This window comes from Pristis pectinata, chromosome 6 (assembly GCF_009764475.1).
Source record: "Pristis pectinata isolate sPriPec2 chromosome 6, sPriPec2.1.pri, whole genome shotgun sequence".
NCBI lineage: Eukaryota > Metazoa > Chordata > Chondrichthyes > Rhinopristiformes > Pristidae > Pristis > Pristis pectinata.
In genome coordinates, this window is record NC_067410.1 from 39,034,454 (window position 1) to 39,047,044 (window position 12,591).

Sequence of the window (12,591 nt, forward strand, 5' to 3'; positions counted from 1 at the left end):
TGAACTTTAAGAACCATTCCGGAACTGGGAGTTTTGGACTTTGCCACACACACACACGAAGAGTTTAGTTTTTGGGGTTAACGTTCAAGGTTTAACATTTTGAATTCTAACATACTAACATTTTTACTTTTATTTTACGTATTATCATAAGTAGTGATTAATAAAATAGTTTTTAACACTGAATCATGCACAGTGTGTTTCTTTTGTTGCTGGGTTCGTGACAAAATATAGAGTCGATTCAAGCCAGCTTTGGATGGCAATTCCAAAGGGAAACCCTTGCATTCAGCAATTTCCAGGTGAGTTCCAGACTTATGCAGACTTGTGGTAAGTCTGGGATGCGCTGAGAGATAGCTGCTGGCACATCTGTCTGTCTGCTCTACCACTGGACTCCAATGGGAGCAGACTGACAGGATTCTAGGTCCTGTGTATCAGATGAAAAAATGGAACTAAATTCATAATGGTACTAAAGTTATTTTATTTTATGTTATATGATTCCTTAATCTTTATTTTCTAATTTTTTTTAAATAATGTTTTCTTATTTTTAATTATTTAAAGCATCTCATTAATTTTTAAATCTCTTTCAACATCAGGAAAATATGAAACTGTTCTACGGCTGAGACAACTTTGACTGGTGTGGAGGTTCTGCCCCAACCTCTGCCTCTTGTCTGGGGGTTCCCAGGACTGGGCACCTGTAGTATACTCCCTGAAACTAATTTCCTTCTGCAATCTTGCCAGATGCATCTGAATGCAAGGAGGATTGGGGTGAGTCTTTCACATCCAGCTGAGGTGATTATGGGTGAATACGAACCATGGATGGTACATCTGGGCAGCAGGTTAAACACAGCTTGAAAATAATTTCCACTTGTGACAGCATAGTGGCATAGCCAATAGAGCTACTGCCCCGCAGCGGCAGTGACCTGGGTTCAATCCTGATCTCCATGTTACCCTGTGGATTTCCTCAGGGTGCCCAGTTTCCTCCCACATCCCAAAAACGTGCAGGTTGGTACGTTAACTGGGCTCTGTAAATTGTCCCAGTGTGTAGATGAGTGGTAGAATCTGAGGGGAGTTGATGGGAATGTGGGGAGACTAAAATAGTTTAGGGTAGGATTACTGTAAAAATGGGTGGTTGATGGTCGGCATTCAGTGGATGAGCCGAAGGGCTTGTTCCCATGATGTATCTCTATGACTCTACAAATTCAAGCTTAAAAATACTTCAGAGATAAGGGGAACCAAATTCTTCAACTTACCAACTTTATCTGCTTGTTTCATGAATATACCTGGAAACTATGCTCATATACAGAAATCAATTGGAATAAATCTTTAGTTTCAGTCTGCAGGTTACACAGAAAGCACCATTATTCTCTTCTTGAACTCACTTTAAGAGTATATTCCAAAACCCTTATTTTATCTCCTACTTTACATTACAATTGAAAGTAGAATGTTCAACAAGCACCCTCAAGGGACATCATTTATTTAGCAATGTCCTAAATCTTATCCAATATCATTTTTGCCTTTGCATGCAGTACGTTCAATTTGCAGTAAGTTGTTGAGAAAAAAATATATAAAGGAAATGAATTTGTTTATGCAGTTAATTTCTGTTTGATTATCATAATAGAGAATCAATTGCAACCACATATAATTCCTGGAAATGCCGTGAATTATAAGAAATTGCCATATATTTAAATTTGCTTGAGCAACTACAATTGGCAATGCTGGAAAAGAAAATTTACCTCCTTCTGGAGTCTTGAAATGGATGGATCCACTTTGTGGCCCATCACCCTTTCTGTTAAAAACCATCACAATCAGACCGTATTCACTGTAGGGCTCTAGACCTGGAACCATCCCATGGCTGCGTTGTCCACTGAAAGTAAGGACGTGCTTTTCAGCATGCCGTTTTCTCCTCTCCAACAAATTTTTTATTTTCCAATATACAATCTGTTACAGATTAAAAAAAACTATTACCTATAAATTCACACTGTCGAAAACAAAAGATGACACAGTATATGAAGAGTTACAAACATATTAGGCAAAGATGATTTAAGTGTCTTGAATACATTTCACCAAATTACATTATTTGGACACATTTGTAGTTTACATAGGCAATTTATTTTCATACAATATATAATTAAATTTTATTCTGTCACTATTTATGTTATATTAATAAATGAGAAAACCAATAACATGCAAGGGATGACCATCATAAATGTCACACAACTAACATCAAACATTTGATTGTGTAAAATTTCAATCAAATTAATTTTCATATATAAGAATAGTAATTGGCACTGTTCTCTTAATAATCTGGAAATGTACTTATTTCATGAAAAATCTTTTTCTAATTTTACTCATAATCCTGAGAGTACCCATTTTTAAATGACCTTAACAATGTATACTAAAGCATTTGGTGGTTACATTGATTTATTCAAGTCCTTTGAATTAAAAAAAACACTTGTACCTTTGTGTCCAAAAAGTGGCTTGATTTTAAGAGCCTCCTCAAAGGCTCACAAATGGTGCAGACTTGCAGAATACTGATTAAATCACTTTGAAGCATGACCAGTTTTGTAAGTTTGTCTGGCTTCCAGCACCATGATTTATAAATGACAATGAAAGATCATGAAAAATTGACGTGTGCTGAGTATAGTTTGCGTCTGAAATTCCTTGATGCTTTGCATGGTTAAAACAGCACAAGTGGAAATTCCAGACTATGCCCTCTTAAATCAAAAGCAAAATCCTGCAGATATTATAACTTTGAAATTAATTAGAAAATGTTGGAAACACTCAGCAAGCTTGGCAGCATCTGTGAAGAAGCTGCCATGGTTATTTTGTTTCTCTCTCTACAAATGCTGCCTGACCTGAAGAATATTTTCAGCATCTTTTTTATTCATGGTGATCTAAATTCCAATTCCCCCCACCCCCACCCCCACCCCCCAACAAGTATTCCAGTGTGTTGATCTGAGAGGTTTAATACTGCTGGAGACTTTGCCTTTATCTGTAAAGAATGAGAAGAGCATACTGAAGAGATGCAAGTTAGTTATATAATCTGCACTACATTTTTCACCATCTACTGGTGCAGACAACATCTGTGAAGAAATTGCCTAAAAAATGCCTTGTCTATAAGCTTGGGAATTCTGATCTTGGTGATTATCCTACAAATATTCACAAACTTATATTTTTTATGCATATGTTGGAGAAGTATGCATCCACGTTGCCATCTGAAAAGAAGCACTGACTGAAATGAAAGAAAGATTCTTGTCTTTACTCTGTCACCAACAAATTCTTTTATTTCTTCTCCAGTGTCAGTGATTTGTTGGACTCAATTTCAAAGGATGAAATTAGTTTCACATTAACCTCTGGAACTGAGTGCTTCCTCCTCTTGTGCACATAATTCCCCCAGGGCATTAACTCCACTGCTGAAAACTTCCATCAGCTTGGATGTTGTGGTGAGAATGGTGAAGCTTTTACAATTCACAAAATTGCGAAGTTCCCAGTGGTTCCTTTGGCTTTGCATCACCAGCACCTCAATGACTGATTCAATAATAAAATAAATAAAGGACATAAAATTCTGAACTTACCATTAGTTATCCACTAAATACATGAGAAACACATGATCCATTCAGTACAAGTAAAATTTCAACAGTGTGATTAGCCTTCTTCACTTCACAAACACAAAGCTGTACTCTTTCACACAAATCATGTCTCTTCAATCTATGTCGAAATCCCTTTTTTTGTTTGTTGCACATGACTTTATGCTGAATTTAATATCCTAACTCATACTTTCTCCATTAGACTCAAGGCACCTCAACATGGATTCTGCAATCTGGCTGGAGTCCTGTGGTACTGCTTGTCCTGCTAACCCAGGGCAGGCAATGCTGCACTGAACAGGATCTTTGAGTTCCATTATCAGCCCATTAAATGTCAGGAAAAGTCTGAGACTGCTATAAACATATAACATATAAACATATAGCAGAGGCAGTTATTCCTAATTCACTGAAAGCAAAATCTTTGTCATTAACCCTGACTGCATTTTAACCAATATTTATTTCAGTCTTTGTACTCTCTCAAGCTGCATACATGAAAGTACATGAAAATGAGAAAACCACAAATGCTGGAATTCTGAAACAGAAACAGACAATGCTGGAAGCACTCAGTATGCCGGGCAGCATCTGTGGGAACATACCTTGAAGCCCACATGAACTTTTTGACAGCTGTCAGTGAGTAGCATGGTGAGCACCATCCCTTCACTGCAGGTGCAGAAGTTGGGCCATGATCAGCGGTTAGCCAGTCAAAATGAATTGATTCAGAAAAATAACCAAAATTATACCGAATGAATTTATAGTTCACTTTCTTTGATTAATGAATCCCCTGACTGTCGACAGATAATTTGAAGCAATAATTCTTGCATTCAACTTGTGTTTTCTTTACCTCTTTATTGTTGTTCCAACAAAATGAGGCAGTTGCAAGAAACATTACAGAAGACTAAGTGTACTCATAAGTGAGGGACTTTTAATATTTAATATGAGCATTACAGATTATTGATAAAACAGTGGAGACACAAGAGACTGCTGATGCTGGAACCTGGAGCAAAAAATAAACTGTTGGAAGAATTTAGCAGGTCAAGCAGCATCTGTAGAGGCAAAGGGATGGTTAATGTTTTGGGTCAAGACCGACATCATGACCCTTGCCTTCACAGATGCTATCTGACCTACTAAGTTCTACCAATCATAAAACACCCGTCTGATTTAATCTGGTAAAGCAGATTAATATATAGAAACTTCATTTATTTATGCATATGATTAACTCAAGTTCAGACAGATTTTTTCGGTGAAAGTTTTGTGGGTTCAGAGATGAGCCCAATGTGATGATCGATATATCAATGTATCTCCCATGGTTGGGGCAGGTGCCTTGTTATGTGTCCTCCAGAGAGTCCCTCTGACTGCCTGTCAAGTCTCCAATGGTCCATCTCCATGTCATCTTGCAAAGGAAATGTTACATGTTGATAAATTCTCTTCAGAATTCAGTTTGGAGCACAGAAAGATCATTGAAGATTCAGAAAGGCTCGGTGTTAAGCATAGCAATGTGTAGAGTAGGGATTAAAGCTACAGGTTGAGTGACTAAGTAGCATGGTTTCATAGGAAACATGGCAGGGTAAATCTGGTGATCTATGAGAACAGTGGGTCCATCAGAGCAGGTTAAAAATCATGCCATGGGTTAATATTGGGAGTTGTACTTTTGGTGATGTAATGAGGGGAATTTTTACACCAGAAAATTGTATCTGATGAAAATGAATAGTCCACTGGAAAGACAGGGGTTGAATCTGCAGCTGGCTGTCAAGAAGCCCAGGTAGGGAGACACTGTTGCTCTCCTCTGTGTCAATCTTCTTTTAAACTCCACAGCACTGTTTTCCTGACAACATGGGAAAGACTTTCTGGGGCAACAGTCGCCTCTGGTGGAATGATTAAAAGCCGAATGGATAAGTGGTCAAAGTTCTTCCAAACACAGAAATGTCAGATATTTGTCGAATGGGGAGGAACCTCAGAGATAGAGTGGATCAAGGCCATTAAATATGAAAAAGAAGAATTTTAAAATGGAGGTATTTCCAGGCTAGAAGTGAGTGCAGGGCCCTATGCACCAGGACATGGTTTGTATGAGCTAAGTTACAGACTGCAGTGATTTTGTTGAGTTTAAGTTTCTGTAAATGCACCAGAATAGTCAACTTTGGATGTAACAAAGGCATGAGTGAAGGTTTCAGCGAAAATGTGCTGAGGCAAGGTGAAGTTGGACAATGTTGTTGGAGTGAAACTAGTGACGAATGGCACAGTGGTGCAGCTACTAGAGCCACTGTCTCACAATACCAGAGACCAGGTTCAATCCTGACCTCAGATGCTCTCTGTGTGGAGTTCGCATATGTTCTCCCCGTGGCTGCGTGGGTTTCCTCCCAGTGCTCTGGCTTCCTCCCACATCCCAATTACCTGCATGTTGGAAGGTTAATTGAACATTATAAATTGCACCTAACGTGTTGGTGAGTGGTAAAATCTGGAGGGAGCTGATGAGAATGTGGGAAAATAAAATAAATTGGGATTAATGTAGGGCGAATGTAAATGGGCGGTTTTTGGTCGATGGGGATGTGGTGGGCCAAAGGGTCTAATTCTGTGCTGAATCTCTACGGTTCTATGACAAAGTATAGGGTCAGAAACACGGATTGCTGCCAAATGCAGCTTCAAGTTTGCATGTAGTCTGGTTCGTCTCAGATAATTGTCAGGGAGATGGAGACTACGGGACAGAGTTTGACGTGAGTGGCTTCGACATCCCAGTACCAACCAAGAAGAAATTTAGATCATTCAGCACTGGAAGTCAGACAGGCAATGTGACAAGTCAGAGAGCGCTGAGAGGCTGATAGAGGTAGTGCAAGTGTAGAGCTGGGTTCCCTCCATAAACTTGTGAAGGCTGACATATTTACAGATGTCAGATCAGAATGTGGATGAGAAGTTTGCGGGAGGCCAGGGAGAAATCCTTGCAGAGCACCAAAGATAACAATGCAAGAACTGGAAGAGGTAGCATTGCAGTGATTCTCTGGCTATGACTAGGTAGAAAATAATGGGAATGAGTCAATCCCACCCAACTGGTTGGTGGAGAATGGGCATTGGAGGAGGACAGTATGCTAAACAGTTGCAGCGTATTGCATCACATGTGGGTAATGTCATTGTGCATAAATGATGACTATACTCAAATCAAGTTTGTCTCTGTCTCACCAAAAATGTCTGACGCTTTTCATGAATCTAGTGCATAATAGCAGCTGCTTCGTCATCGATTAAATGCTCCAGTTTTTTCTGAAGGCTTCTTCTTTTGCAGTGTACATTCTCTTCAGAGTTTTTCATTGACTGAGACTCAGTAATTCACATTCACTGCCTCAATACTTTTACTGCTACCTTATTTCAATTGTTTATTTTAGCTATTTAGACCAAAAAAAAGAGCGCTTGTTCTCCAGAAAAAAAATAAATTGTTTTGTCTCTCCTATGCTTGCTCCTTTAGCTTAAAATATAAGATGAAAAGGAGTTGAGGATATCATTTACCCAGCAAAACAATTAGCTCAAACATAGGACAGGTGCAGAATTTTACATTGCATTATTAAATAGCTAGAGCAAAACTGATAAATCCTCGGGCTCAACTAAATGAATATATTTCATGAAACGATTGATCTACTATTCAAAATATTCGTTACTGTTCACAATATTCCCAATTGACTTAGTACAAAGCTTCCATTTTCAGATAATTGCAGTGCAGTTGAAAGGATGTCTGGAGGTAGGAAAAATCTCTAAAAGGGGAAGCTGAAGGGGAATAATTCTACTTATTCTACTTTAAAACGCAGAGTTGATAATTTATGCAGCAATACTCAACAATTTAACAAAATAAAATTTTGTAAAGGAAGCTCTGCTATTTATTTAGTGCAATCTTTAGAGTGTAATTTGCATAATAAGGCAGCTAAAAGACTTAGTGATTTCAATGACCAGGTCACTGGGAGAATTCTACCTCACTGTCTCAGTACATACTCTGGTAACCTGAGATGAAGCCTTGACTTCGTATCTCATTTCAAGTCTGCACCTAGATAGGACTAGACTTGCTCAATGCTCCACTGGAGAATTAGCTGAGGTTATGTCCTGAAATGAGACTAAAGGAAAGGGACAATGCCATGTTTTTGTGTCACGAGTTTACATGATGCAGCCAGTAAAATAAAAAGGAGACACACAAATGCATCATACGTAGTTTGAGTCAAAGATAACTTAAAATATGTGACTCAGAAAGAGAGAAATAAATATTTTATGTGAACAGTAGCCATGGGAAACATTTGAGGAAGTCAGATTTGTGTTTTCTGAGGGAAAATTTGAAAACTATTTTATTTTGGATGACTTTGAATGAACCAGAAGTGGATAACAGATGACAAAATGAGATTAAATTTAATACTGGACTGTTCAAAGAAAGAGCTGGCAGGGTTGCAATAGGCCCTATCTGCAGTGCGATACTTTATTTAAAAGAAATAATAACTGAACTTGTACAGTTGTGGGCATGGGGAAAATAGTATGTCAGATTAATTAATCTGCATGTTATTCTATAAAAGCATCGGGTAAGACAACAGTGTATTTCTCCCTCACCATATACAGTAAGTCTGACATGGTTTGGGCAGCTAAACTGGTAGGTTCAGTAGCACAGGACCTCTTGCAGATAACACTCTTATCACAGGAAGTTACAAGACCATGCAGACTTTGTGTCAATGTATTTTGAGATGAAGGAGCTCGTTCCAGGGACTGTCTCTTTGATGATAGGGATAACTTCAGAACAACCCCCAAAGATATCTCCATGGTAACTCGGGCCTTGAGTTAGGATAGAACACACTGACGTGGACACACAGACAGATGCATATAAATCCAACATTTTGGGAGGCAGTGATGGATATTTGTTGTCTCAGGTGAATGCAAACAATGGGGGTAATTACTAATAGAGCACGAGGTAAGAGGTACCAGAAAACCTCTGGAGGAAAGTGGCCATTGGAAATAACGTGCCTGCTCCTGGTGATATCACCATGGTAACTAAGGCCTTATCTGAACAAACAGATGCTTTAGACATGAGACCACTGGATCCTGGTGATCATGTAGTGCTGGTGATGTCAAAGGTGACTACTCATGTGCCTATGCCTTTTGAATTGGTCAAGAAGTGATATCCGAATGTCTATACACTGGTGGAGATGTTGTACTTTATCTCTAAATAGGCATAAAAGTAGGATGTTGTACTACTGCAGAGAGAGTTTGTGGACTGCACCCTTGAGGTCAATGAACATGGGATCCAAGGGGGCATTGCAGTGTGGATTCAGAACTGGCTGGCCCACAGAAGGCAAAGGGTGGTTGTTGAAGGGTTGTATTCTGCGTGGAGGTCAGTGACCAGTGGTGTACCTCAGGGATCTGTACTGGGACCCTTGCTCTTTGTGATTTTTATAAACGCCTGGATGAGGAAGTGGAGGGGTGGGTTAGTAAGTTTGTGGATGACACAAAGGTTGGGGGTGTTGTGGAAAGTTTGGAGGGCTGTCAGAGGTTACAGAGGGACATAGATAGGATGCAAAGTTGGGCTGAGAAGTGGCAGATGCAGTTCAACCCAGATAAGTGTGAAGTGGTTCATTTTGGTAGGTCAAATATGATGGCAGAATATAGTCTTAATGGTAGGACTCTTGGCAGTATGGAGGATCAGAGGGATCTTGGGGTCTGAGTCCATAGGATGCTCAAAGCGGCTGGCGCAGGTTGACTCTGTGCTTAAGAAGGAATTGAATTTCGGAGCCGAGAGGTATTGTTGCAGCTATATCGGTCCCTGGTCAGACCCACTTGGAGTACTGCGCTCAGTTCTGGTTGCCTCACTACAGGAAGGATGTGGAAGCCATAGAAAGGGTGCAGAGGAGATTTACTAGGACGTTGCCTGGAATGCGGAGGCATGCCTTATGAAAGTAGGTTGAGGAACTCAGCCTTTTCTCCTTGGAGCGATGGAGGATGAGGGGGGACCTGATAGAGGTATATAAGATGATGGGAGGTATTGATCGGGTAGATAGTCAGAGGCTTTTCCCCAGGGCTGAAATGGTGCCCACAAGAGGAACATAGGTTTAAGGTGTTGGGGAGTAGGTATGGAGGAGATGTCAGGGGTAAAGTTTTTTACTCAGAGAGTGGTGAGTGCGTGGAATGGGCTGCCGGCAACGGTGGTGGAGGCGGATACGATAGGGTCTTTTAAGAGACTGTTGGATAGTACATGGAGCTGAGAAAAATAGAGGGCTGGATAAGCCTAGTAATTTCTAGGGTAGGGACATGTTCAGACAAGGCTTTGTGGGCCGAAGGGCCTGAATTGTGCTGTAGTTTTTCTATGTTTCTATGTCTATGTTTCTGACTTCCCCCTGCAGCACTTAACAAAATACTTCACTGTTCAACTTGGATGCACACTGTAATTTATTCTTTTGTCCTGAAACATAATAGATTAGAAGTCAATGCAATTATAAATTTTCAAAGGTTTTTAGAAAAGTTTCTCAAACAGTTTGCCAGAAACATGAAATACAAGCTTTCTTCCCACATCTAAAATGGAAAGCTGAGTATTGGGAATTCTGCAGGTGTATCAGGTATAATATTTCACATCTTAATCTTTCAACGAAGCTAATAACAGGGCCATAATTTAATCAGAGCCTTTCCAGATAAATTTCTGCTACCCGAAATACGTTAGGTTCAAGTGACAGATTGTGACTCAGTGCGAAGTTTAACCTTTGAAACAACAGGCTGGATCAAGGTCGCCTTTAACCAGCAGTTTGAAGAGAACACTAGCTAACAACAACCTGTGGCACAACCCACCTCAGATGATTGCGTGTGCGCGGTTACATGTGGATGTCCAATGTGAGCTGGAGCTCGGGGGCTGGTATATTTGATATCTTGCTCTGCTGATGGATTGCCATTAAAAGCATAATAATTGGGAGCAAGAGCAGACCATCCAGCTTTCTGGTCTGCTCCACCATTCATCAAAGGCATGGCCTATCTACTCCCTCAGCGCCATCCCTATATCCTTGGTTCCCTTAATATCCAGGAATCTATTAATCTCCTGTTTGGATGGATTGAGCCTCCACAGCCCTCCAGTGAAGAGAATTCCAAATATCAATCACACTCTGAATGAAGGAGTTTCTCCTCATGAGTCCATTAAGCTGAGCAGCTGAGGAGGGGGGATGGGGTGCTGGCTCTTCAACATGACACCAGGGCTGGCTAGAGTAAGAACCACAATCCTTTTCTTGGGAATGGGGTCTCTACCTTCACAAAAAAAGTGAATGAATGTTAGTGGTTCAATTATGTTATATTAGTTTGTTTTATGTTTTTAATTACTTGTTACTCTTCTAAGATGTTTTAATTGAACTTGTTTTAATTTTTAAATATTATTAATTTTTATACTTTACCTAAATTTATTTGAACTATTTTGAAATGTCTCCAATATTAGAAATTTTAAACAGTGCCAAAAGCCTTTGACAGTGGGGATCTGTTTCTTCAGGACAATCCAGACCCTTAGGATCTATCACCTGGCCCTTTCTTGCTGTACCTAGCCCATGCAGGGATACCACTTGGGTGCAGAGGGTCAGTTGGTCAGCAGGGAGATCCCAGATCAGATAAATAGAGGTGAGTGGGCAAGAGGTCAATGAGTTTGGGCAATTGGACCATGAACAACCTGACTCAATGCCCTATTTTCTACAGACTGTTGATCTGTCCAGGCTTGCTGGCTGCCTGCCCTCACCTGGAAGCCATCTCACAGCTGATTAGTGAGAGCCGACATAGTGGAGACACAAAAGACTCCAGGTGCTAGAATCTGGAACAACAAACAATCTACTGGAGGATTGAGGGTTGATCAACATCTGTGGGGGAAAGGACTTATTGATGTTTCGGGTTGAGAGTCTGCAACAGGACTGAAAGGTGGAGAGGAAAGACAGCCAGTGTAAAGAGGAGGGTGGGGGTTGAGACGGGGCCAGTAGGCGGTTGGTGCACCAAGGAGGGGTGAAGCATGATGGACAGGTCGGGGAGGTGGAGGGATGGAGTCGGGAGACAGAGGCAGGTGACTGGTTGGTGGAAGCAGACAAGGGAACAAAGTCAGATAGAACCAGATGGGGGCAGGGGAGGGTGAAGCTAGGAGGGTGACAAGAGGGAACACAAAGGCTTACCAGTGCTGGAATCCAAGGAAGATGATAATGGGAAACATTAGGGGAGAGGTGAAGGGCAGATGGAACCTGATGGGGGAGAAGATCTAGTGGATGAAATGTATTAGTTGTGGGTAGATGGAACCAGGAGGGGGAAGGGGGTCGAAAATGGGTGATGGGGGGCTGGAGACCAGGAGGGGGGGCGGCGGGGGGGTGTGAGGTACTAGAAAAGAGACAAAAAGGGGAGGACCAGGGGTGGATTGGAAGAGAGAGAGGGAGTTGGGACAGAGAGAGAGGGAGTTGGGACAGGGAACAGGAGTTAAGGGTTATCTGAAATTGGTAAATTCAGTTTTCATACCATTGGGTTGCAGACTACCCAGGTGAGGTATGAGATGCTGTTCCACGAGTTTGTGTTGGGCCTCATCCTGGGAAAACTGAGGACGGACAGGTCAGTGTGGGAATGGGAAGCAGAGTTGAAATGGCATGCAACCGGGAGCTCAGGATAGCCATTGCGATCAGAGCAAAGGTGCTAGGCAACCCATCTGCAGAGCACCTGCACTCTGTCCACAATGGCCATCCCAAGTTCCCTGCTGCATACCAGTTCAACTCCCCTTCCCATTTCCACAACAACTTGTCCGTCCTCGGCCTTCTCCATTGCTGTGGTAAAGATACTGCCTGAAGATTGTAGAGAGGCGGAGAAACTGAGGAGATCACAGTCAGACAGCTGTGTCTCCAGGTACAATAAGATAACTAAGCTAATGATCGAGCTCCCAGCAGCTCTCTACATTGCCTTCTGCATTATAATAACTCACAGTAGGTCCAAACATCTCACAGAATGGCTCTCACTGCTCAGAACGTGACTTGTTTTATCCATATGAAACTAAATAAGTAATTTGAGTCTCAAT

General features: G+C 41.1%; 1 protein-coding gene across 22 annotated transcripts in view; it reads right to left on the reverse strand.

Moving 5' to 3' along the window:
• Positions 1-12,591, reverse strand: part of chl1b (cell adhesion molecule L1-like b) — a 689,122-nt gene that overhangs the window by 121,650 nt on the left and 554,881 nt on the right. For all 22 annotated transcript variants that reach the window (XM_052017114.1, XM_052017111.1, XM_052017119.1 and 19 more), the window contains one exon: positions 1,731-1,935. In XM_052017114.1, the coding sequence (XP_051873074.1) occupies positions 1,731-1,935 (205 nt within the window). The remainder of the gene's footprint in view (positions 1-1,730; positions 1,936-12,591) is intronic.